Source organism: Equus asinus, chromosome 5, assembly GCF_041296235.1.
Source record: "Equus asinus isolate D_3611 breed Donkey chromosome 5, EquAss-T2T_v2, whole genome shotgun sequence".
In the NCBI taxonomy this organism is placed as follows: domain Eukaryota; kingdom Metazoa; phylum Chordata; class Mammalia; order Perissodactyla; family Equidae; genus Equus; species Equus asinus.
Window position 1 is genome coordinate 23,806,568 of NC_091794.1, and position 26,021 is coordinate 23,832,588.

A 26,021-nucleotide genomic window follows, 5' to 3' on the forward strand; every position below is an offset into this window, starting at 1 on the left:
CGTTAGCTCTATACAATACATCCTTCACCAGGCACATTTGAACTAACGACATCCATTCTCTTTGGAGCAGGCGGCCTGCCTGTGGCCAGAGCTGCTGCATCTGTGTCCCCATGTGGCCATTGTTGCAATGAACTAGTGAAGTCTTTTTCACTGGCTCCTTCATTTTCACTTGTGTTAAATTTAATTTGACCAAGCCCCTCTGCCTTTATTTCCTGAGCCCAAATATAACCCTGTGTTTGATGGGAGCAGCAGGCAGGAACTGCTGAAAAGGGCCCCCTGCCTTCCTACCACCTTTCCCTTCCTCTGGGGGAAAGAGGAATCCTGGGGCATGCATGACGTGGCCTGCATGGGCTTAGCAGACAGCCCTGCTTTGAATCTCCTCTTTGTTCATTACCAGCTGTGTGGGCTTAGGCAAATAAGTCAACCTCTCTGTGTCTATTTCTTCATCAGTGAAATGCAGATGCCAGGAGGATTAAATGAGATAATGTTTGTGTGGTGCTATCCCAGTGTCTGGCACACACAGAGTGCCCAATAAATGGTAGCCATCGCTATTATTATAGCTGTTAGCTATCCAGGTCAAGTCAGTTCATCCCTGGCTTGCATCTCCTCCCGTCCCACCTATGGCGGTCCTTGCAATGGTCTGTGTTCTCGCTTGTATTTTCAACTTTGTTTCCCCTAGCATAGAAACATGTTTGCCTCACCTGTTTTAAAACATCCTTCCCTTGACCTTGGATCTTTTCTTGTTCCATCCTCCACGCCTGGTCCCCTCACTCCTCGTTCCTCTCCTCATCCCCCCATTCCTCGGCCTCCTGCTCCTCAGTCCAGTGAGCTGCCTCTTGCCAAGGGCACCAGTGTTCTCCCACCTGTTGCCACCGTGACTGAGTCTTCAGCCGACGTGCTCTGCACAGCAACATGTTGTCTTCGCTCAGGAGCCCCTCCGAGGCCCCCCTCCCAGGGTCCCTCCCCAGGGTCCCACCACGGGCTGAGTGCACTGTTCTTCAGACCAGGCCCAGGCCCCCGGCCCAAGCCACAAATCAGACCAGGACACATGATCAGTGAAAGTGTTTAATAGTTAAATTATTTAAATAGACTTTTCAATTTCCATGGGAAATCATAATCGTATCCGTTTTTGCAAGAGCAGGAATAAAAAGAGTGCACACCCCTTAGAGGGAATGAAGAGCCAGCACTGCACGTTGTCACCAGTCACTGCGGGGAGGGGCCCCCACGAGGCCGGGGAGGCCACGACCAATAGGGGGAACACGGGAGAACTCAGCACACACACGTTACTCGGGTTGGAAGCAAAACGAAACCCCAGCACCACTGTGAGCGATATGCGGGGGAGGGGGACTTGAGAAGAACACCGTGGAGAAAGCCGGCCCCCTGCAACAGACACCAGGGGGGCCAGGCAGAACTCAAAGGAGGGAGCAGCAAAAGCAGACACACTCAGGCTGGCAGTTTTAGGTCCATAGCTTTGCTTCTCAGAGCTGCGTTCAAATTGGGGAAGGAGTGTCCAGTGAGACCTGGTGCAGGTGGGCATCAAAGTAATGTTTTGCAGCTGGCATACAGCTGCCACCTGACCTCCAGCAAGCTTGTGTTGGAGGTGAGAATAATTCTGCCCTGAGAAGCAATGAAAAGATGTGGGCACAAGACCCAGGGATTCTGTTTGACTATATCTCTATGATAGTATATCATTTTCCAAATGCCTCCCTCATAGGGTATAAAAAATAGAATATTTTTCTTGGTATATTTAACTGCTCCCTCTCAAAAAAACAAAAACAATTTCTGCTAAAAAAAAAATTTTTCTGGGGCTAGCCCGGTGGTGTAGTGGTTAAGTTCATGCACTCTGCTTCAGCAGCCCAGAATTTGCGAGTTTGGATCCCAGGCGTAGACCTACACAGCATTCATCAAGCCACGCTGTGACAATGTTCCATATACAGAAAATAGAGGAAGATGGGCACAGATGTTAGCTCAGGGACAATCTTCCTCACCAAAAATAAATAAAAGTTTCTGCCAGCTTTGCCCCATGGACTCTGAAACTGGGCTCTACCCTTTTCTCTGTTTGGTTTGCAGGTGAGGGGACAAGGTGAGCGCTGAGGCTGCTTCCCTCGGTTCCAACTCACCTGAGATGGGAAAGCAGCTTTTTTCTTACTCCGTTTGCATTTTACTTAGTGGCAGTGACGTGTATGTGTTAAAGGGATGGGGGAATGTGTGCTTGCATCGTCCTACTTAATGTGAACGCATGGGACCCCAAAAGGACATGCTCACTGCTCTGGCTGGACCTGGGCAAACCCAAAACTGCCACATCTGAAGTGAGGGAAACAGGCGTCCTGTGTGAGAAACAGTTCCACAGCATCAACACACACACACACACACACACCCCCCAGCACATACTTCGACATACGTATAGTACAAATGAGCACAAACGCCCCGCGGTGCAACAGCCATTTTCTAATATAGAGAATTTACAAAATATAGAATTTGGTATATTTGTTAGATCTCCAAGGTTTTCAATAATACAAAATAAAAAATACAAAAAAGACAAGTTGGGATCCCCGCCCCCCCCCCCCCCCCCCCGCCCCAGTGGCATCCTCGTTTGCTCATGGGTCTCTGACACGCATACAACTAGCATAGTCTAAGGAAGGGCACAGAAACTTGTTTTATTTAATAAATATTTCTTTTTCTCAGAACCTCCACTCCTTGCTTTGAATCCTCTTGCCTCCCCCTCAAAGGGGCACAGTCTGCGTGTGTAGGTGGAGGAGGAGGACGGCGATGAAGGCCACAGTCCCTCCAAAGCTGGCATTCCTGCCCCAAAGCCCCCTCCAAGGAGCAGGGGCCGTGGCCTCTGTCTGAAGTTTAAAGGCTCACGTGGAAAAGCAGACCTCTCGCGGCCCCCAGGTTCCCCCGGGCCAGAGTGGCACCCACCTCCCACCCACCCGAGGCCGAGGTGTCCCCCTCGGCGCTGCCATCGCGCCGGGCTGCCACGCCCCGCCAGCGCTCCAGCAGCTCCTGTTGGCCCGCGCAGCAGCAGCACCCAGCAGAAAACTCAAGATTCAGATCGCGTCTGGCGGAGTCCTCTACAGAGGGAAACATCTTTGGTCAGCTTGGTGCTCGCAGGACGCTGGCACCCCAGGGCCTGGGACGGAGGCCGCTGCCCGCCCGCAAAGGCAGGAGCAGCTTCGGGAGTCAAAGTGGAACGTCTCCCCGGCGCGGCCACGTGGGCTGGAGCGCAGGCTGCCACCTGCCCGGCCAGCACACAAAGAAGCCATTTCCGTCTGTCTGGAGGCCAGGCTGCCTGGCAGCACAGCCTGCAGCTGCTAACTGAGCGGGGGCCCTCCGTTGAGGAAGTAGGTCATCATCTCGCCTTTGCCCTTGACCTTGACCACACCCCGGCACTCCAGCTGGTAAGTGTTGGCGGCCAGCACCTGGTACATGTCTGTGGTGACCTGAGGAGGCAAAGGAGGAGACAGGACAGGCCATCGATGACATGAGCCGTGAATGTGCCATGGGGCAGAGCCACCTACCACCCCTGACGCAGAGGGTGGGCAGCACTTCCCCAGCCGGGGCTGCCGGGGACAGACAGCTGCTTGTCCGTGGACGCATGTCTCAAATGAGAAGGATGCAGCACCTACTCCATGCCAGGCAGTGTGGTGAGCACCTCACATGTGCTATTTCAGAGCTATGCAAAGTGTGGCCTGTGGTCCATGGACTGCTCGTCATCTTCCCTAACAAGAGAAGTGCGGAGCCGAGAGGAAGTGCTCGGGAGCTTTCACAGCAATGTGATGCTGCCGCAGACAACATCCCAGCATGTGGCCAGTGTGTACCAAGACCTCACTCCATGACAGATCAGAAATATCTTTGGAAACAGGTTTTTCACCACAGTTTGAGAACCACTGCTTATCGCATTTACTCTTTCTAGGAGGGAAGAACTCTTACCTCAGGCTCAGAAAACCTAAGCCACCTGCCTGAAGTTACACAGCTAATCAGCGGCAGAGCCCAGATTCAGTTCCAGACCTTACTGCCCGTCGCTGCTTTAGCTTTTGGAACAGAGAGGCAAACTCGCAGGCGGCTGCAGTCATTACTCTACGTACTGCAGGGCGAAGGAGAAAAGCAGAGTTGTGGGAGTAGCAGTGTGGACCAACACTCTCAGGATGATCCAAGAACCGTTTCTGAGCAGAACCGGCGCTCCCCTGCCCACCACCCCACAGCACACCTGCAGAGCGGCCGGCCCAGCCTGGTGTCAACAGGGAGGGAGGGAGGGGCCAGGCATCGCTCGGTGGGTGGCTGGGAGGGGAGCCTGCTGTGTTAGTAAGTATATTCCGTGAATGGTAAGGGGAGGTGCTGGGGTACTGTGTGGTGCTGACAGAGTCCCTCACACCTGTCAGGGGTGAGGTCAGAAGCTCTGCAAACACACATGCTTCTCTCCCCATCTCCCTGCAGGACCCACAGTTCCCATCTTGCTGTCCCTTCTTCCCCTGGCACAGAGATGGAGGTGAGAGAAGGCCATTTGGCCAGGCCCTCAGACAGCATCCACAAGCCGGCCAGGCCGGGCTGAGCTGACCAGGGCCATGCTTGGGGTTGCTTCAGAGGCTCCGCAGGAAAGGGAAGTTAGAGGTCACTTAAGCAGTGTCAGTGTGAGCAAAGGGCCACAAAAAGAGCACAGTTCGCACTTGGGAAAACTAAGGCCAGGGAAGCTAAGTGACCTGCCCGCAGCCACATGGGGACCGGGTGGGAGTGTGGGTGCAGGACCAGAGCCCAGGCAAGGGCCTCCTGCAAGGAGGGCCTGAGAAAAGCAAAGAAAAGCAGCTGAAGAGCACAGGTCTGGGAATCACAGCACCAGCTTGCAAAGGATGAAGGAAGGAGAAAAAGTCTCTGGGTCTCTGGCCAGGCCCTTGGGGGACACCATCCCAGGGACCAGTGGCCTTGTCTGGTGCTCCTGATCTGGGCCTGGGTGCTGGGGGCTCCATTTGGCAAGATCCTGCTCCCTGTGGCTGTCTTTGCGCCCCTTCTATGTGCCTGGGTTGTGGTATTAGGACTCCTGGCCTGACAGCCCGCTCCCCCCAGTACCCCCCAATTCCTTCTGTGGCCAGTAGAGGGCTTTGCACCAGACTGAAGATCTGTCCAAGGTCCTGAGGGAATGAAACACAACCCTTTCTCCAAGTTTCTAAGACATCAGTGCCAACCACCCCATCGCCCTCAAACTTGGCTGCAGAAATTCTGACCAGGAACCATGGGCGGCCTGTCGGAAGACCGCTTAGCATCAGACAGAGGCCCCGATGTGGGAAAGGCGGGTGGTGGACGTGCCTGCACTCACCTGGATGCGGTCGGGCACACCGGTGCTGTCCATGCGGCTGGCCACATTCACTGTATTGCCCCAGATGTCATACTGAGGCTTGCGGGCCCCGATCACCCCAGCCACCACGGGGCCGATATTGAGCCCTGCAGGGACAGAAGTCAGCATGCTCATCAGGGCTCAGGCCAACACCTGCCCTCGTTATCATTGCTCCCTCGACACCCAGCAGGTTCTCCCTGTGACTCGCCCTGAAGACACGCAGGCCGGAGGCTGTGTTTAACCCTGCGGCTCCCATTCTCTGCTCCTATTAAATGCCCGCTAACTCAAGACCACAGGAGCCTGTTCACAACCCACTGCTCCTGTGTCCTTGCCACCAGTCAACGCTCAGCTCCTGCAAGTCCTTTGCCAGGACTGCCCTCTCCAAGCTTTCCAGGGACCTCTTGCGTCATCCAATTGCCTTTCCCTAATCATCACTCTCTCAGAGGCATTTAAGTTTTCACTGTCAATTCAGACTCAGCATACCAGAACTCGCCGTTTTCTTCCTCCTCACTCCTCTGCTTGCTTCAGGGGCACCCCCATCTTGTTCTTAGAACCTAGCTCCTGAACCACCAGTCTCTTCTCTCTCCAAGTAATCTGCCTCCCAGGATCTGAGACTGGGCAGTGACTAAGCTCCAGGAAGCAACGCTGCCACCGTCCACGCGAGCTCTCTGTCTCGCCGCTAGCACATTTTCCCCCATCTATCTGCCTTCCCAGTCTTACCCCAGGCCACCCCGAGCAACCCGCCTCTGAGCCTTTGCTGTGCTGGTTCTCCACCTGAAGTGTCCTCCCTCCTTCTTTCCAGGAAATGCTTCCCTGATGCATCTGCCTCAACTGACATCTCTAGATATTTTCTGCCCTGGCTCCAAGCCCCAGGGCACCCCCTCCTATTATGGAAACTGTTTATCTCACACAGGGCCTTGTTAAGCCTCATCACTGCTTCAGTGTTTCTCGTATGTGAGAGGCAGGACCACAAATACAGCAGAAGCTCCGACATTGGGCCCTCGAGCCACTCAGTGAAAAACGTCCTCAATCCTCAAAACTCTTCCCTCCAAGACCCTCCTGTTTGGTCCTGTTGAGCCACATGCAACTTTGTATGCCCCACGCTATTCCAAGGCTGGACCGTCCATCTCAGTGGCCAAAAGCCAAGCTCCCCAGGGAAGACGTTCCGGAGTCTGGAGGCAGGGATCTGCCACACAAGGCTCCCGCCTGCCTGCCCAGCTGCGTGTCTACCTGCCACTCAATCCCCAGCCCCGGGCCAATGAAGGAGCTGAGGCAGCTCCCAAAAATACACACCAGGAGAAAAATGCAAATCAATGCAGGGAGAAAAGATGGAATGAAAGGAAAATAAGAATGGCGCCATCACGAAACCCAGAGTGGAGTTAACACAGAGTGCAGAGCAGTTAAAGCAGAGCCACCGCTTGCTCTGGTCTGCGCTTTCTAGCAGCCAATGCAAACCGAAAACCTGGTCAAGTCCACCCACCCTGGGCCCACAGGCTGCAACAAGCCAGCTCATCCAGGGAGAGCCCAATTTACCACACTCGGGCCAGAACGAAGGTCTGCCAAGGACATTAATGGCGACAACACTGATTGTCTGTAATCCGATATATTGGTTTAATATGTTAATTTTGAGAATTGAAATACCAGTATTTTTGTTGGTGAATTGCTTTTTTTAAAATTTGAAATTGGAATCATTGATGGCTTGGGACATAGCCAGGGAGTTGATCATGCATTAAAAGTTTGAAAAGAACGAAGGTGGGTTCTTTCAGAAAGCATTCTTTAGGTCCACAACCCTCAAGAGGAGGAAGAGAGCGACACTGGACAGAGTAGTTTCTACTGCAAACATAACTCAGCCTTGGTAAGAGAGACGCTAGGGACAAAGCCAACTGGGGAAACACCTTGAACGTTATGGAGCAACGAATTCCGAGTGGCAGTTCTGAAATCATGTGGTGGACACCGTTGGGTGGAGCAATGAGGGAGCACCTGGGTTTCCACTGTACTATGCTTTCAACTCTTCTGTAGAGTTGAAAGTTGTCAGAATAAAAGGTTGGGGTCATAAAACAACAAAACTAAATATAAACAGGAAAGAAGTGATATAGGTTTCTGGTTCAAAGATTTCCTGCACAAGTAGAATATGGCCCTGACTGCTCTGAAACTGAGCCAGGGCCTCCGCTCGGAACCCCCCCCCCCACCCCCACCCCCCCCAGTCTCTGCAGCAGTCCCCACCCTGCAACACCACGGCATCTAAGAAGCTCCTCGAGCCATCGCTGAGCGCCGAGCCCTTTGACAAAGAAGGAGCCCAGGGAAGACACGTGGACTTGACTTAACTCCCCACCCCCACCATTTCTCTCCCCATTTGTGTAGATTAGAAAAGTGTTCGTAGCACCTGGAAGCTTTTGCTCACATGCACACAGAAACCACTGGAAATCAGTGATAACCCCGCTGACCCCTTTTGTTTTTTTAAGATTACTTTTTTTAAAAAGAGTTGAAATGTAATCGTTTCATTGTCAATTTTACATGATTCTTTTCATGTTTAGTTTTTTAAAAAATTCACTTTATTTTGCTAACAATTTTGTAGAATATCTGTTCAATATTTTTATAAGTTTGCAAATGTAATGACTTGTACCATGTTTATACATTTTGCACTTATAATGTATAAGTATTTCATTTTACTGCTTTTCATTTTCACTGAATGAATTTAGAACGCTTTTAAAGAAAACACTGCCATTAAGTCAGTACTACTTGAAATAAATGGGACTGTCAAGCCTGTGAGGAAGCCACCAGAAGGCTCTGTGCCCTTGGCACACAGCATCCCCCATAAAGCCTTTCAGGCAAGCACAGCCTGGGTCCAACCAGGCCTCCCCGATGAGTGGGAGAGGTGTGAACTCAGGAAGAGGGTGTCCTACATGTGTCACCTGCACACCGACACACAGAGGAGGCACCTCCAGGCCCTGGGATGGTTCCGCTGTGAGGGGTGTGCATGCTGTCCCCCGTGGGCAGAAACGTGCTATAATGTGAGCCTCTGCCTGGACTGGGTCACGGATGTGCCATGGGGGATGGGGAGCCCCAGAGCCCTCAGCACTCCCTGGGGCCCGGCTCACCGATCTTCATCTGGAAGTTGTTGAAGGAGTGCTCGTTGATGTACTTCATCTGGTCCATCAGCTTCATGGCGAAGTCGGCCAGAGCCTTGATGTGGGTCTTGCCCACTTTGTCGTAGGTGGAGTCGTTGAGGCCAGAGGCGGCCATGTAGGTGCTGCCGATGGTCTTGATCTTTTCCAGCTGCTTGAACCGATCCTCGCTGATGATCTGGACAGAGGGAGGGCAAATCTGGGTCACCCCCAAGTCTGGGGCACTGAGGTCTGTGGCGACGTGCAGAGCAGGGCCCCTCGTGTCTCCCCAGGTCACACAGTGGGGTCGTCTCCATCACCAACTCAGTGTGAAGCCCAGAGGCTCCCCGACAGAACCAGGACTCCTCCAGCACTCGCTGCTGCAGAGTGGCTGTGGGCTACGAGCCCACCTCCACGCCAAGAGCCCCTGGCGCCAGGTCACTAGTCACCTCTGGGTCTCTCGCTCCCAACAGGGGCTGGTGGCCATCTCCCCCTTCGCTGACTCACATCCCCATCCCGCCCAGGGAAACCTCCTCATCTTTGTCCAGCAGGACGCTCTTCTCCTGTCTCCAGGACCTGCTAGAGGCCTGTCCACACCCACTTCAGCCAACTCCAGTCACCCCACGGCCCAGGAGTCTCGTGGGCTGTTTCCGACACTGCCTGGTCCAGCTCCACCACCTGTCTCCTCCCTGCGCTCTGTGCCCCGGGCTGAGTATTCCTGCTGGGGTCGTCCCCTCACACTCACTCCTCGGTGAGCTCCCAGAGTCGAGACTGCCCTATTGGGCACAGCATCCCCAGTGCCTGGCACACACTAGGTGCTCAACGAGAGTGTCGTAACTCAATGCAGAAATGCCTGTTTCTGCCTCCACTGTTCAGGGCCTTGCATCTGTGTCCTGCCTCCTCCCTGAGCCTGAGAACAATTCCTTCCTTGACTCTCTCAAAGCCCTGGTACAGACACTAGGCTGTCCAAGCCTGGGGCCCTGTCCAGCCCCAGATAGCACAGGAGGGTTGGTGGGTGACGGGGGAAGGCTGGCGAGTCAGCCAGGCAGGGCCTCGAGGGGGCAGCTGAGGGCACAGACTTCAAATGCAAACAGCCTGGGCTGAAACCCCAGCTCTGCCACTTACTAGCAGTGACCTTAAGCAAGACACTTGTCTGTGGGCCTCAGTTTCCCTGTCTGTAACATGGTAATAGAGGAGGAAACGTATGCCAGGTGCCTAGGACAGCGTCCGGAACACGGTCAGCTCCTGACATGACCATTCACATCTGGATGGGGAAAGGGGCCGTCACGTCTCCTTATCCCTCCCGCTCCAGGGACCCGAGGGCCCCCACCCACCCACACCTCATCAAAGTCGGCGATGATCTCATTGAGCAGCCGCAGGCACTCGACGCCCTCGTTGTTGGCCTCCAGCTCCACGTAGAACTCGGAGAAGTTGGCGATGGAGGCGAACATGACGGCGACGCACTCGCACGACTGATAGTACAGCTCATCGTTGCGCCGCTCGCGGGCCAGGAAGTGGGCGGCCACGTCCTTGGGCAGGATGTTGTGCAGCAGCCGGCGGTTGTAGGCCTGCAGCTCTTCCATCTCCTCCTTCTCCTCTGTGGCCTGAGACAGAGGACCCGGTCAGAGGAGGGGCAAGCGACGCGCCACTTAGAAAAAGACAGTGCGATCCGTGCAAATGCCAATGTGGGCCCAGCTTTCTCCCCTCCTCTCTGCTGCCTCTACTTGCAGCTTTTCTATAAAGAGCATCTATTACTTTGACCATCAGAAAAGAGAGATCTGTAAGACTCTGACCGTCCCCCTCCTGCCTCTTGGAAAGTGACACACGTGAGGTGTTGATCCTAGGGGAGGGAACCCGAGTGGAAACAAGTCCCAGAGGAAAAGCCAAAAGGATGCTGTCTGCTCAAGACTAGACCGAGGCCGCAGGCGAAAGGGATGGTCCAAAACCACCCCTCAGATGGCCCGCCTGCTACCCAAGTACTCCTCAACCTCCCATCTTCCTCTTATTATCAGGAAATACAATCAGAAAAGCAGTGTGATAAAGATCACATAAACAGACGGACCCCAGGGGAAACAGCTCAGAGCCCTGCCCGGTCTCCCTGGTTCCTAGGAGAGCAGACTCGCCCCAAGGCCAGACGCAGCCAGGTGGGGCCAGGAGGTGCAGGTGGCCCGAGGCGCCACCCAAGACATCACCGCTGACTTTGGCTCTCCCCTACTTTAGGTCCTGGCTCTGGGCAGTTGGGGTTTGTGGTCACTCACCCTTCAGGTTAAAGGGACAGTGCAGAGCACTCAGATCAAGGCCAATAGCGGCCCATGGGCTGAAGTGCAGAGGTGGTCACGCACCAAGGCGGGCAAGGAGCCATGTGATCAGGGCGTTCACGGGACACGGTGTTGGGCGGGAGGCTACAGGTGGAGTCTGCTGGCTTCCTCCCCTTCCATGACAAACACAATGGCCCCTTTAACTGGGAGTGACCGTCTTGGTAAGGCAGTAGGCAAGGCATCACTAGCAGGGACGTTTAAAAGATCTACCCGGCCGGCTTGGGCCTTCCCTAACTCAGCGTAGAGGCCTTTCGATTCGGCTGCAAGTAGAACCTCTGAAAGGGCCAGGACTCCTTCTCAGGGCCCTGGCTCTCCTGGTGGGGCGGGGGGGGGGGGGGGGGGGGGGGTGGCTCTCATGGGGAAGGAGCTGTCACACCCACTCAAGCCTGTAGGACCTGGGTCCAGCAGGGAAGGCAGAAAGCTCTGGGACCCTTAGGCTCAGAGGCCGAGTCTTGCCCCTGAGGTGAGAGGACCCACAGCCTGTCCCTCTTGGAGCCACTGGAGACGTGGCCACAAGGATGGGGGTCATGCCTGAGGAAGCTCCTGTCAGGTGCCTGGTGGGTCCAGAGGGCATCGGCTACCTTCACCCTGGCTTTCCAGCTCAGGTGACCTTTGCTCCTGTGAGGTGGGACACTTTGACCACTCCCCTCCCCATAAATAAGGGCCACTTGCTCCCGGCTCTGGAACTGATGTGCCAGAGGGAGAATTCTGGTGCGAATCCCTGTACTTCTCGCAGGCTGTCCGGTGGAGCTCTCCAGCTGGTCCATCTGCCTCTAAAAGTGCACCAGGTTGCCCACAGTCCTGCTCCTACTGCCTGCTGAGACCACCTGCCTGGGGACGCAAGAGCACTCCAGCTCCTTCCATCAGCCTGGCAGGTGGCAGAAATGTGGCACATGCCCTTCCCAGAGAGCATCTGCCCAAAGTATCAGGCAGAATGGCGGTGGAGGCTAGAGGCAGGGACGCTGGGAGCACAGCTACTGCTGGGAACAGAGGCCAAGCCCCCAGGGCCCTGGCCGGGTGCTCTGGCCACATCTGGGAACTCTGCCCCAAGACACGTTGCTGCCAACACAGCCAGCTGCTTCTAGGGTTGGGCCCTGTCCAGGCAGGAAATCTCAGGGGTCCACAGCCTCTCTTTGGTCCTAGTAAGGTCAACACTGTGGGAGGGAGACAAGAGTGGGCTCTCCCGAGGACTGAGACCCAGTGGTTCGGCCAGGAGGGGGCCTGGCGGGTAAGGAAGGGTGTGTTCCTCGAGCAGGTGCGTCAGGGAAGTTAAGGACCCCAGGCTTCGCCACCTCCCTGTCAGCACCACACCCATCCACCACGACCATAGATCCAACAGCAAAATGGGCTGCTAGGCAAGACTGGAGGTGGGGCAACAGACCATCACGCCCCCATCCCAAGGACCTGCGTTCAGGCTTTTGTTCATTGGTATTTCTTTGATGTTGTCCACCTCCCAAAAGCCCTAGGGCAGGGTTGGAGATGGAGGGACGTGGAAGCATCATGAGCCTGTTGGAGACTTTGGTGGAGAGAGGGCGACAGACCTGGCAGGCAGGGACATGCTCAGCCACACACTCACACACACATGTGCACAGGCCTTCTTAACTGTTTTCAACACCGGGGAGGGGAGTCAGCTACTTCCCTTTCAATCTTCCCTTGCGTCCCTGAGGAAGCAATCAGAGGAACGGGGGCCACATGGTGGCATGCCCAGCGTGCCAGCAAGCAGGGTGGTGAAGAGGGGAGAGGGCATGGTGGGCACAGAGGGGGGCTGGAGTGAGGGGCAGGCTGGTTCCATTGAGCAAATGAGTAAACATATGACAGATAATGGGAGCTGGGTTTCTCGCTGCCAGAGATGATATCTGCAAGCATGAAAGTGGGAAGGCTAGAAAGAAGCTTGAGGTGTTGCACTGGAAACGGAGGTACTGGTATGAACGCACGGTTTTAAGTGTCAACAAAGAGATACTAAAGTAGTATTGATACATACGCATGTGTGTACACACGTATGTTCATATAAACTTACAGATATTTCCTAGCCGTGTCCACAGAGAGGACCTACAACAGGGAGCACACCAAGGGCTCTGATCTCGGTTTCTACATGCCACCCTCCCCTAGCAAGAGTTGGCTCTCCGAAGAAGTCACTGATCCCTGGGCTGGAGCAGGAAAAGGACCTGGTGTGCCCCAGATATCTTCTTGTGCCAGAAAGTAAGAAAATGCTCAAAAAATGATGGAGATGTGTGTCAAAGAACACAGAAGCCAACCTAAGAAACACTGACCAAACTCAGGACAATTTGAGCTTTAACATAAATAATGAGAGGAGCAGATTAAAATCCACTGAATTTGATAGAAAACTGTGAGTTCATGTTGATATGGATAAATGAATGACTAAGTAAATAAGCTGGGGGAAGGAGTGCTCTTCCTTATAGCAGAATGCCAATTAACAAATGCAGGAGCGATGGACACAGGCCGCCACCACCCAGCAGGCAGGAGTCAGTAATGGATGCCGAGACTGGTGGATGGAGGTGTGCTGAGGATGAGAATATTGGTGAAATATCAGAATATCTTTCCACAAAATGGTAACTGAACACAAGAGGAAGATGGGGAGCTGACAGTGGGGAAACCTGGCAGATGCCTACTTGAGCGGATGATCGAGGGTAAGATCACCAGGGGTGGGACACAGGGGTGATGCACCGAGAGGTACACAGCGTCATTTCCACGCTTTCCTCAAGAAAGCAGGGCATGAGTCTGGACCTAGGCCAAGGGTCATGGAATAAGGACCTCTTTAAGACTGGCAAGGACTGCGAGACGAGGAAGGATCGAGAAGACACGCCAGCACAATGCAGAGTCCGCCCGGGCAGGATCCTGGAGCAGAGCGGGGACAGGTGGCAAACTTTGAACAGCCCTGTGGGTGGGACAGCAGTGCTGCCCAGTGACTTCCTGACTGGGAGGCCGCCCGGCGGTAATGCAGGGAGTGTCCTTGCCTTTGGAGGGGAGAGAGTGGAGAATTTAGGGGTGAGGGGGCATCCTATCAGAAGGGAGGGTGGGGGGGTGATGGAGCAAATGCAAGACAAGGGCTGGGGAACCTGGCGACGGGAGGTTGAAGAATCTGCTGGAGTTCTTCATACCGTTCTTGGAACTCTCCCATAAGTTTAAAATTATATTTTAAAACTTTCCCCAAAAAAGAAGATAAAAATGGAGGGCGGGGCTTGGGGTGTGGGGAAGGGGGAGGTCAGGGGGGGAAGATGAAGTGGAGATAAGCTGTTTCTGTGACCACATGTGGAGAGGAATGCGCTAATAATACAAGCGTCTCCCGGGGTTAAGACCCCACGGGGAGTACCAGAGAATGGCCAGGTCCCCACGCGTCCCCAAACCCTCGGCACAGCTGGGGGGCTGGGCTACAGCCCAGGATGCTGGAGGGAATGGGAATGACGAGGCACCTGTGCGGGGCTCAGACCCAGGGGACTGACCGGAGGAGGTCTTGTCCCTGTCCCCGTCACACCCCTTCCTGCATCAGAGGAGAGACCCCACGGCTCTGGCTGTTTCGGGCCTGGGAGGTTCAGAGCCGGCTGAGAGCTGGGGCTTCAGCATGCCGGTTCTTCTTCAGAACTCGCCTGGGGTTCGTCCAGGGCTTCACCTTCAAACTCGAGAGGCAGCAGGGGGCTGGGGGCTGACAGCAGGCTGCTGTCGCCTGGGCACTGGGGGAACAGGGCGTGGGGACAGTGGGCAAGCTTCAGGCCGCTCTGCTCAGCCCTGCCAGGCAGCTCAGTCTGACCCTGTGCACTCAGGAGCTGGACAAAGACACAGCGGGGTGAAGAGCGGCAGGTCACACAGAGAGGCAGAGGGGCAGGCCCCCTTTGCTGGCTTCCACCCCTTTCTCGAGGCCTTTGCTACACAACTGAGTCGCACAACAGTAACCATCTTGGGAGGGACTCCTGGGGGATTTGGGGTATATGCAAGCAGAGAAGTAGAGGGACATTGGCCCCAGGTCCCACAGAGTCTAGTCAGCCCTAGGAGAGAGCTGGGGCCCTCTGGAAGGTTCCCCAAAGGAGAGGGTGAGACAGAGCTGGGAGGAGTCTGGATCTCCGCAAGCTCCCTCCCATCCCAGGGCCTGTGTGGGGTATTCTGCATGGAAAGCATGTTTCCCCAACCTCAGGAATCCCCATGGGGACCTCAGTGGGAGCCCGAGCCAGACCTCATGCCCCAACACCCTACAGCAGGGGCAACGAGAGGGCCCCATCCTCACTCAGCATCCACCGAAAATCCAGGGCCTCCTGCCCCAGCCTCAAGACTTCAATCTCAATGTTAAGAAGCAGTTCAGGATGGAGAGGTCTAAGCAGGCGCAGAGGAGCTGGAGAAGCGGTCCGCACAGAGGGCCCAGGCTGGTGCAAGCAGAGAGGTCGGGCTAAGCTACGCCCAGCAAGAAGCTGGGCTGGAATGACACGCCTGCCACCACCCACACGGGAGACCGGGCCTTCTCAGCTGAGTGCCCTTGAATGCCCTCCCCTGGACATTTTCAGGTGGTCCAGCAGGTGACAAAGGGCCAAGGGGCTGCTGCTAGCACCTGGAGCACCCTGTGCCTGGCCCGGCAGCATCCTCTCTCCAGATGGACACAATCAGGGCACAGGGCACAAAGCCTGGAGGGCAGAGTGCTGGCTGGGCTTCAGGTCAGAGCTGTGGACCTCCAGCACCCCATCGCCTCTGCCCCTGCCCAGGCCACCTCTCCCCAGGGCCAGGGCACAGCCACCTGGCTGGGCTTCCCATCAACAGTCCCTGGAGGAGCTGTCACGCCCACTTCTGGTCACACCCAGCTCTGCTCAAGAAGCCTCTCGTGCCGCTCCTGCACCAGGCCCACGACACGGGGCCTGCGCCTGACTCCTCTCCTCAACTCCTGCCACTCCGTCATCCCCCATCCTTCTGACTCCCTGCTGCCCCCACCACAAACTGGGTCTGTCCCTGCCTCCAGTCTGTCCCTGCCTCTGGAAGCACACACTTATTTGCGACTTAGCATATCTCCAGGGCCCATCAAAGTCCCAGCGCTGTCCAGGGTGGTTTTGTCTGGAATAAGCTCCGGGGTTTCTCCTCTTCGCGCCACAGCGCAGGGAGCAGACCCGCTGGGACATGGGGCGTCCGTCAGCTGGGACGGGGCCCAAGCAAGACACTTTGTCAGCGCAGGACCAGCCCAGCCCAGCCCAGGCGATGAGCTCACTCACTCACAAAACGTGAGGCCCAGGCGCCTCCCCCACCCCAGTTGCAGCCCCAGGGCCACCCACCTGCAGTTTCCAGAGGAAGTCAAGGCGGGCGGTGGACTCCACCTGCTGGGCGTGCAGGTACAGGGCCAGCACGAAGACTGAGATGATGATGGGCGTCACCACCTTCAGCGCCACCTTGGTGGCATGCTCAGGGCTGCAGGCGGGAGGGAGATGCCTGGCACCTCAGGGCAGGCTCCCAGGCCCCCTCAGGGCTTTTCTCTTCCTCCCACTACAGCTCCTCCTCCTCCTCACTCTCCTGCTCAAACTTTGCCTAAAGTGTGCCTCCTCCAGGAAGCGTTCCTGGCTGGCAGCTCCATCTCGGCCCCTATCTGCAGCTCAGCAGCCATTCCTCCTCTCCTGATGCCTTCTCTCCCCCGTCACAGAGCTTCCCTCTGTCACATCAAGGGATGAATGTGGCCCTTCTAAAAGGCAGTGTGGACATCCCAGGTTTTTCTCAGGGGGCTAGACGGGGCTATGGGTGCAGGAACAAGGGAGCCAGGCAGGCCATACTGACCGTTTCTGGGCAACCTTGGGTAAGTCTCTTAACCTCTCTGAACCTTAGTTTCCTTATTTGTAAAATGGGATAACAATACCCACACTTCAGGATTGTGGTTAAGAATTAAAGATACCACACACAAAATGCTTAGAACAGCACCTGACACAGCAGGAACTCCGAAACAGGTAGTTATTATTGTCTAATTATATTTCTGCTAACATTATTATGAATACTCAATGAAAGCAGGTATTCCAAACTCCGCTCCCTGTCCCAGCAAAGAGCCCAAACCATGAACAACGCGCAGACTCCCTGCCCAGCAGCTGCCCTGACGCAGGGCCTAACCTCCAGAGGGAGAGAGGGCACCGGTTCCTGTGCCCCTGTGCCTGGGGGTCCCTGTGCCTGGGGTCTCCCACACCCTCCAGGGGAAAAACTTGAGGCCAAATACTTTAAGATGAGGCCTGTGGAACGACCTGTGGGTCTAAGAGCCTGGCCACCTAGTCTACAGAACATCTTGGGGGGTCTGCGGATCATAAAAGAAGAGGAAGGCATCTACCCAAGGCAGCCGCCTCGGTACCTGGGGAGGGGACGGCCTCCTGGCCCCCTCTAGCTTCCTCCCTCACCGCCCACCTCGCCACCTGGCCCCCCTCCCACCTGGGCACCACCCTTCTCTGCTGGGCCCTGGGCTGCTCCGTGACAGGGGCAGGGAGGGGCTGGATCAGAGAAAGCGCATGAACTCACCACTGGGAGGTCCCGTTGTTGTTGAACTCGCTGTGGACAACAGACAGGAGGGCATTCAGGGTCGCTCTACTGCTCCGCGGCCACCATGCTGGCTCCGCCCCCACATGCTCCTCCCTCCACATGCTCCGCCCCTCTACTCTGCTCCACCTTCCACATGCCCTACCCCTCCACATGCTCCTCCCTCCACATGCTCCGCCCCTCCACTCTGCTCCACCTTCCACATGCTCCACCTCTCCACATGCTCCGCCCTCCACATGCTCCGCCCCCCCACCCTGTTCTGCCCCAACGCCCACTCTGCCCTAAATGCCCTGCTCTCTGCTGCCCCCCATGCCCAAGGCTGCTGCCCCCACTGTCCGTTCGCACCCCTCTGGATCCAAGGACACTGTGAGGATGGGAAGCTTGCAGGAAGCCCAGCCCAACTAGCATCTGGTCACCATGACCATGAATCCCTGGCCCTTCCCCGGGACCATGGGAAGTAAGGACGGGTCCCCCCACATCCAACTGAGGGAAGCCTGCCCTCCTCCACTTCCAGCCCTTGGCTGCCACCAGAGGAGGAGAAACACCACCCTGGCAATGTCCGTGGGGTACCCACTAGCCTAATGTGCCCCCAGCCTCACAACGTGGCTAGTGCGAGCTAAAATGCCCAGTAAGCATAAAACAGATACTAGGTTTTAAAGAATTCGTGTGGGACAAAATGTAAAATATTTCACTAACAATTTTATACCCATTACATATTAAAATAACACTGTAGATATACTGGTTAAATGAAACTATTATTTAAATTAATTGCATGTTTTGCCTTTTTAATATAGCTACCAGAAAATTCTAAATTACATAAGCAGCTTGCATTATTTACCTACTGGATGGTGCTGCCCTTGAGCTAAACCAGGGTCTCCAGACCCAGAAGTGACCTCCGTTCTCTGCCGCCCCTTCAGCAGGAGGAGGGGAGCCTGGTGTGTATTGGGGTGGACGGTGATGGCAAGAAAAGGGTACCACATATGGGCACTTTACATACAATTTACCACTATGGGTGTTATTATTCCCATGTTACTGGGGAAAAAATAATGAGGTTCAGGAAAAATAGCTAAATGTGTGTCTGAGGCTGAGATTCAAACTCATTTTGACCCAAAGCCAGAGCTCTTTCCCCTCATGGAACAAGCTCCCTTGGAAATCTGACATCTGTTGCCATATGACCAGGCTGACTGCCAGCCAGATAGCCTGGGGCACGACCCGCATGCCTGCCACCTCCTGGCTGAGGGACTCAACCGCTCACCATCACAGCCAGGAGCCTTTGAGCAGTACACAAACTACCCACCCTTCCCTGGTGGTCATGTCTACTTTGCTGGGTTGTTGTGAGGATGAAAAGGGATAATGTATGTCCAAGTGCCTGGGACAGAGCCCATGAACAACAAAGGCTGTTCCTCTTTCCCATAGACCTTGCTATCCAGCCTGAACCTTGACCCCTCTGGGCCTGAGGAGCCACAGGCAGTTAGTTAGATGAAAATAGCTCATCAGAGGCTGCCCTGAACTAGTGAGGAAAACTTCACTGGCGCCTGAGGTCAGGAATGGGTAGGAAACCAGAGGCAGAAGGACAGTGGGACCTAGTCACTCTGGGGCCATCCCCAAACACTGAGAAAGGGAGGGAGGGAAAGAAACAGGACACTGTGGTGCTCTGCCCAGGTGGTCAGAGCTGGGGAGCAACAGCACACATCCCTTGCCAGCCCCCTGCAGCCCAGGACCCCGCCTCCTGCTCTTCCCGCCTCTCTGCAATGCCCCAGACCCCATGCAGGGCATGAGGGGGTGCCACCTACATGGCGTTGGCGGTGACCAGCAGGTCGGCATTGTCAAAGAGTGTGACACCGGGCACCTCGACGATGAGCACGTAGATGAGCTCGATGGCCAGCATGAGCACCAGCTTCCCGATGCAACTGATCTGCAGGAACACGGAGCAGGCCAGCAGGCTGAGCAGCACGCTGTAGGTGAAGTACTGCGGAAAGAAGGGGGACAGCCGCCTCAGCACTCGGCCCTGCCCGCCCTGGGGCCCAGGCCCACCCCCAGCTCCACCCCAGCCTCCCACCAGCCGGAGGTAAAGCCTGGTCTGGGATGTTTGTTGAGATGCCATGTGAAGGGCCCTGGTTAGGAACCAGGAGACAGGGGTGGGGGGGTGGGGTGTCTGGGCTGAGTTTGGCCAGTATGGCGATAGAGCCCAATGGTTAGAGCAGGGCTCCAGGCTCAGGCCGACTTGAGTTTCATTGTTGATTGATTATGGATATGGGCCATTTACTCAACCTCTCTAAGCCTCAGTTTCCCCATCTGCAAACCCACCCATCTCATGGGCTCACTGCGACGACTACATGAGATGAAGCCACTTGGCACAGTGCCCTCAATAACTGTGGGCAGCTCAAGCTCCAGCCCCTGACCCGCCACTTTCACCCCAAAGTCCTGAAAACTGAAAGCATTTACATAACAGATGCGGTGGCATCAGTTATGACCCGAACTGACCTTATTTGGTGGCAACAGAACCAACTGATATAACATTAATGACATCTTTATCCTGCCCCCTGTGACTATTCATACGTTTTGCTGCAGAAATGTTACTGTGCTTCATTATCAGGTGCTGCCCCGACTCCACTCGGGGTGGAAGGCAACCTTATCAAACCTGAAAAATTCCAAAGTCCAAAATACGTCTGACCTGGAAGTTTCCAGATGTGGGATTGAGGCCCCATATGACTTACTCTGGGGAAGTCCCTTCCGGTCTCTGAGCCTCAGTTTCTTTCTCAGAAGCCTGCAGGGCCAAGCCAGGTGACCTCACCAGCCCCGTTCTGTTCCATGTACGCTGACGCTAATCCTAGACACGTCAGCATCTATTACGGTGTTCCTTCTTTTAAATTTAGCATCATTATCTCTGAGTCGGGCATCAGGCTCTTAACTATTCTCTGCCTCTGTCCTGGGCTGGGGGCCAAATGGCACTGGTTGGCAGTGGGGGCAGCCCCCAGGTGGGACCTTCTGCCTCCCCAGGCCCTCAGGAACCCACAGAGGGACTGCAGAGGACCCCGTGATCGGAAGGGGGAGGGAGCAGCCTCAAGTCACCCTCAGGAACAGGGGCAGAGGAAGGAGTGGGGGGGCACACCCAGATAATACAGCCCCAAAGATAATAATCTCGTCCTTGGGGGATGGGGAGGGGGCCCCACGAGCCAGCCTGCATTCCCACATAGACCCTGAGCCCAGACAACTGGGGCCAAGGCCTAATGCTGGGGTCCCCCAAGAGCCTTGGGGCTGGTGAGGACCTGGGGAATCAGAACGACACCGTGGGGTGGGGTCAGCCCGAGAGCTCTGAGGCCAGCAGGGCCTGAAACTGGCCAGGCTTGTGAGGGACCCTAAAGGCTGGGACCAACCACCTCCCACAAATGAGGAGCTAGAACAGGCCCCGCTGCTGCTCTCTTCCCCGACCCTCGCCTCCGGAGGAGCGACCACCAAGACCACAGCCAGCCTCTGCTGCTCAGCAGGCAGCCGTGGGCAGAGCCCCTGCGGGCCCAGCTGGTGTGAGAGGGAACAGAGGGGAGCGCTGGGCTGCACAGAGGGGAGGGGACAGGATGCTGGGCCTGCAGGGGGTGCGGGGGCGGGGGGATGTGCTGGTCTAGGTGAGCATGGGCGGGCCGACTCCTCAGTGAGTTCCCTCCCCATGTGTACAGGGGACACGGATCAGTCCCCTTCCAGGGAGGGGGGAGGCCAGCACTGGGACAGCCCAGGGGCCCTCACTGCCTTTCTGGAGCCTTGTTGCAAGTCATGGGCGCTTTGGGAATCGGATGAAGGCATGGACCCTCTCCCCAGCAAAGAGCTAAAAGGCCATCATCTTACAGGGTTCCTGTGACCCTGGCAGGGAGCTAGGGTGTGGGGCCCACCCAGTGCCTGGAGCAACACCCTGGGCTGGGAGCCTGGCCCTGTGGCTCGCTGCTCCCTGAGGAGACCAGCAAGGTAGATGAAGTACCTCGCATACCACAGGCGCTTAATACGTGCTGCTGTCTAAGGGTTCTCGGTGCTATTTTTTAAACCCAATCACCTGTAGGTACACAATTCTTTTGGGGGTGATGAATATGTTCTAAATTTAGATTATGATGATGGCTGCACACATGTGTGCGTATACTAACACACGTGTGTGCATAGACTAAAAGCCACTGAGATGCACAGTTCGAGTGGGTGAAGCCGATGGTGCACTGGTTTAGGATCGGCTTCCCTTTGCTCCGCTCTGCTCTCTGACCCACAGCAGGGGCCTCAGGCAAGTCCTCCTGTGGCAGCAGCAGCTCTGCTCCAAAGCTGTGGGTCCAGAAACAGCTCTGCCCTCAGGTTAAGAGCCCCAACTCTGGAGCCAGATGACCTGGCTGGGAGCTCTGGCTCTGCTGCTTACTTGCTCTGTGACCTTGGGCAAGTTACTTAACCTCTCTGTGCCTCAGTGTCATCTCTATAAAGGGGATAATAACAGTATCTATGTCATAGGGTTGTTGTGAGGACAAATGAGTAAACGTATGTAAGCACTTAGCACAGCGCCTGGCACATGGTAGGACTACATAAACAATAGCTATGCTATTATTACTGTTACTGTTTTTTTTTTTTTTTTTAAAGATTTTATTTTTCCCTTTTTCTCCCCAAAGCCCCCCGGTACATAGTTGTGTATTCTTCGTTGTGGGTTCTTCTAGTTGTGGCATGTGGGACGCTGCCTCAGCATAGTCTGATGAGCAGTGCCATGTCCGCGCCCAGGATTCGAACCAACGAAACACTGGGCCGCCTGCAGCAGAGCGCGCAAACTTAACCACTCGGCCACGGGGCCAGCCCCATTACTGTTACTGTTATATTGAGGAGGTTGGCCTTGGTCACTGGTGGAGAGAGATTGGGGGAAGGAGGTCTCTGGATGGCAGTGAGCTCGAGGGCGGCCAACCGTCTCTCAGGGCAGCCAAGGGCAGGGGCGGGAGAGGGTCTCCATGTGCCCCCAGCCCCTCCCCGCCCAGTACCTCGGGGAAGTTGCAGTTGGGCCAGGGGCTGCCGCAGAAGCCCTGTTCATCGCCCAGGCTGTAGTTGACGGCCGACTCCACCACGTGGCACGCATTGACCTGGCTGGCACTGATGTTGTGCTCCTCCGCCAGGCAGCTGAACAGGTCCCTGGAGTTGCACATGAACTGGGGGGGCCGGGGCGGGTCAGCCCGGGGGCCAGGGAAGGGCAGCCCATCCCACAGGGCAGCGGGCGCCCGCCCACCCTCTGTCTCGAGTGCAGCCTGACACGGACCGGGGACAGGAGAGGAGCCTGGGCGAGGCTGAGGGCTGAGCGAGGTTTGCCCAGCTGCCCAGGGTGGGGCTCAGAAACCTCCCGGGGGCACTTCTGAGGCTTTCTGGCTCACCAGCTTTGAGAGGGAGGAACTAAAAGCCTGTGTCAGAGGCTTTAGGAGTCAAATCTGACCCCAGACCCCAGGTGAGACAGGAGTAAGAATTTCTGAGGAGGGAGAACTCCAGAGTCTGGGGGGACCTCCCCTCCCAGCCTACACTTGTGGGGTACAGGGCTCCAGCAGGTGTGACCCAACGGGGCAGGGGAGGTCCTGGGAAGGTGGGGCCGCGCACCATGTTGACAAAAGCCGACAGGAACACCAGGATGATGCTGAACACCCCGAGCAGGGTGCTGTTCATCTTGGACCGCACGATTTTCCTGGACAGGGTCTGCAGGGGCACCGGGAAGAGCTGTCCCGAAGAGGGAGGGAGAGAGAGACAACAGAATTCAGTGGAGACTCTCCAAACAGCCCTGGAACCAGCCCTTCCCTCCACCTTCGCCTCTCTCCAGCACAACCCCAGGGGCCTTCCCGCACGCCCTCCTGGTGGGCAAGCTTCCAGCCTTGCTCCACTGCACCATTACTTCCAGGCCAACAGCAGCACAGACTCAGCAGCCGGCCAGGAGTGGGTCTCCCTGGGGAGCTCACAGCTGAGAGAAGCAGGACAAAAGGAAAGATGCTCTTTTGACCCCAACATGGAAGCAGAGGAAAAAGCACATGCACCCATTTTGTGAATTTTAGGCGTTATAATCAGGGAGGGGCGGTAGATGGCAGTTGAGGAGGTGTGGAGGGGCCCAGAACTTTCCCAGGGAGGGTCGGAAGGCTTCCTGGGAGAAGAAGTAGGGAGCAGTGGGTCTGCAGATTCAGAGAGGCCCTGGTGTCAGGAGGAAGGGGATGGCTTGTGAGAAGGGGGCAGAGAAGCATGCGGGCAGGAGGGTGGGCCGTGGACAAGTAGAATTAAGTGAGCCTTTTTTCAGCAGGACGCTCCAGGTCTGCCTTCCCCTCACCTAACCCTCCCTAGATTTCCTTCAACTAGACAAACCGTATGTTCACTCAAAGACCCACTGCAGTTTGGCAATTAAATGATTGGGCTCCACCAAGTCTGACACAGTTGGCCTGGCCCACCATGTCCTCCTCATCTCCCAAGTGACCCAGGCTATGAAAGAAGGTGGCAGACCCAGAGGAGCAGAGCAGTAGATGCGGGCTTCCCCTGCCCCACCCACCTCAGTGCCTCCTGGTGAGGCTGATCTGCTGCAAACATGCCAGGTGTCCCACGGAAGCCCCCAAGGCCAAAGGAGGATGGAGGAAAAAAGCACCGGACTAGGAGCTTGGAGGACTGAGTTCTAGGTGTGGCTTTTCCTGTGTGACCCTGAGCAAGTCATATCCCCTCTCTGAAGGCTTCCTATCTGTAGGACTACTGGGGCCCTGCACATTCTGGCCGGGTGTGCGAGACTACGAGGCTTATCCATCCTCTGATACTAAGAGTTTCTGTACTAGTCACACAAACAACTAAGTAGGCAATGAGACACAACGTGACCACCATTGACCGCTCACTCCCAGTGTGGAGGGGACTGGCTCATATGCTACAATGTTTTCTGCTAGCAAGTGCAGGGCCCTTGGTCAGTGTTCTTCAGCTGTGACCCAAACACACTACATGCAGGACGTCCACATGGGCCCGTCACATCATCCCCATGGGACTTTAGGGAACCAACACAAATATGCCCATGCTCGTGCTGTTTGCTGTGCCTTGAGTAATAACGCCTTTTGTCTCTGACCCAGGAGTCTTGTGTCTCCTGCCAGCATCCAAGAAAGAGCAATAGGCTAACTTATTAGCTTATAAGTAATAAGGCCAAATCTCAGACCCTTCACAGTTCTTGACACCAAGTAAGTGCCCTGCTCACACCTTGTTCTTGGGCTTTGGGCTGGGTGTGCATGTAGGGAAGCAATATATCTTTTCCACCCCAGATCCTCCTCCACCCTTCCAGTAAGGCCACTCCTATTCAGCAGAGGGAAAGAGAGGACCACAGGAAAGATGCAGCCATGTCAGAAGCCCGGCAGGCATCAGGCTATAGGCTGAGCAGTGAAGACCCTGGACTCCCTGTTTCCAGCAGAGGTGTCCCCCAGGTGTGTTTATATATCATCAAGTCTGTGGCATTATCCTGAAAAACCACTTCCTTTTGGGGTAATGAAGGAGACACTCTGACTCAACCCATTTACACGGTAGAAGGAAAGATGTGTGTGATCTGGAGAGCATAAACTTGGATTAAAATCCTGCTTAACAGACACAGAGATCAACAGAATAGAGACTGAGTCCAGAGACAAACCCTTACATTTATGATCAATTGATTTGGACAAAGTTGCCAAGACAAATCAAATTAGTCTTTTCAACAAATGTTGCTGAGACAACTGGATACCCACATGCAAAAGAATGAAGTTGGATCCCTACCTCACACCATATACAAAAATTAACTCAAAATGAATCAGAGACCTAAATGCAAGAGCTAAAACTATACAACTCTTAGAAGAAAACATACAAGTAAATCTTTGTGACTTTGGGTTAGGCAATGGTTTCTTAGATATGACACCAAAAACAAAAGCAGAAAAGAAAAAATATATAAGTTGGATTCTAGCAAAATATTAAAATTTTGTGCTTCAAATAATACCATCAAGAAAGCAAAAAAGGTGTTGGTGAAGATGCGGGGAAACTGGAAACTTTGCGCACTCCTGGTGGGCATGTAAAATGATACAGCTATTGTAAAAATGGTAGGGCGTTCTTCAAAAAATTAAACATAGAATTACCATATGATATAGCAGTTCCACTTCTGGGTATATACTCAAAAGAACAGAAAGCAAGGGCTTGTACAGATATTTGTACACTCACGTTCACAGCAGCATTATTCACAATAGCCAAAAGGAAGAAACCCAAGTGTCCATCTATAGATGAATGGATAAACAAAATGTGGTGCATACATACAATGGAATATTATTCTGCCTTAAAAAGGAAGGAAATTCTGACACACACTACAACATGGAAGAACCTTAACGACATTATGTTAAGTGAAAGAAGCCAGTCACAAAAGGACAAATACCATATGATTCCACTTATATGAGGTGCCTAGAGTAGCCAAATTCATAGAGACAGAAAGCAGAATGATGATTGCCAGGAGCAAGGTTGGTATGGGGAGTTATTGTTTAATGAGTGTAAAGTTTCAGTTCGGGAAGATAAAAAGTTGTGGAGATGGATGGTGGTCATTGTTGCGTGACAATGTGATGGTACTTAATGCCACTGAACTGAACACTTAAAAATGGTTAAAATGGAAAAATTTATATTACGTATATTTTACCACAATAAAAAAATGATTATAAAAAAAGAAAGTGAAAAGTCAACTCACAGAATGGAAGAAAATTGTTGCAAACCATATATCTAATAAGGGTCTTATAACAAGAATATACAAAGAACTCTTATAACTCAACAATAAGA

At 54.6% G+C, this 26,021-nt stretch overlaps 1 protein-coding gene across 1 annotated transcript in view; it reads right to left on the reverse strand.

Annotated features, from left to right (window-relative positions):
* Window positions 1–1,052: 1,052 nt before the first annotated feature.
* Window positions 1,053–26,021, reverse strand: part of ADCY5 (adenylate cyclase 5) — a 151,358-nt gene continuing 126,389 nt past the window's right edge. Inside the window, exons 13-21 of the mRNA XM_014829575.3 lie at window positions 22,836–22,952; window positions 22,235–22,399; window positions 19,040–19,215; window positions 17,229–17,258; window positions 16,016–16,148; window positions 9,774–10,037; window positions 8,428–8,632; window positions 5,312–5,436; window positions 1,053–3,443 (exon numbers count right to left, since the gene is read on the reverse strand). Coding sequence (XP_014685061.3) covers window positions 3,315–3,443; window positions 5,312–5,436; window positions 8,428–8,632; window positions 9,774–10,037; window positions 16,016–16,148; window positions 17,229–17,258; window positions 19,040–19,215; window positions 22,235–22,399; window positions 22,836–22,952 — 1,344 coding nt within the window. The 3' untranslated portion in view covers window positions 1,053–3,314. The remainder of the gene's footprint in view (window positions 3,444–5,311; window positions 5,437–8,427; window positions 8,633–9,773; window positions 10,038–16,015; window positions 16,149–17,228; window positions 17,259–19,039; window positions 19,216–22,234; window positions 22,400–22,835; window positions 22,953–26,021) is intronic.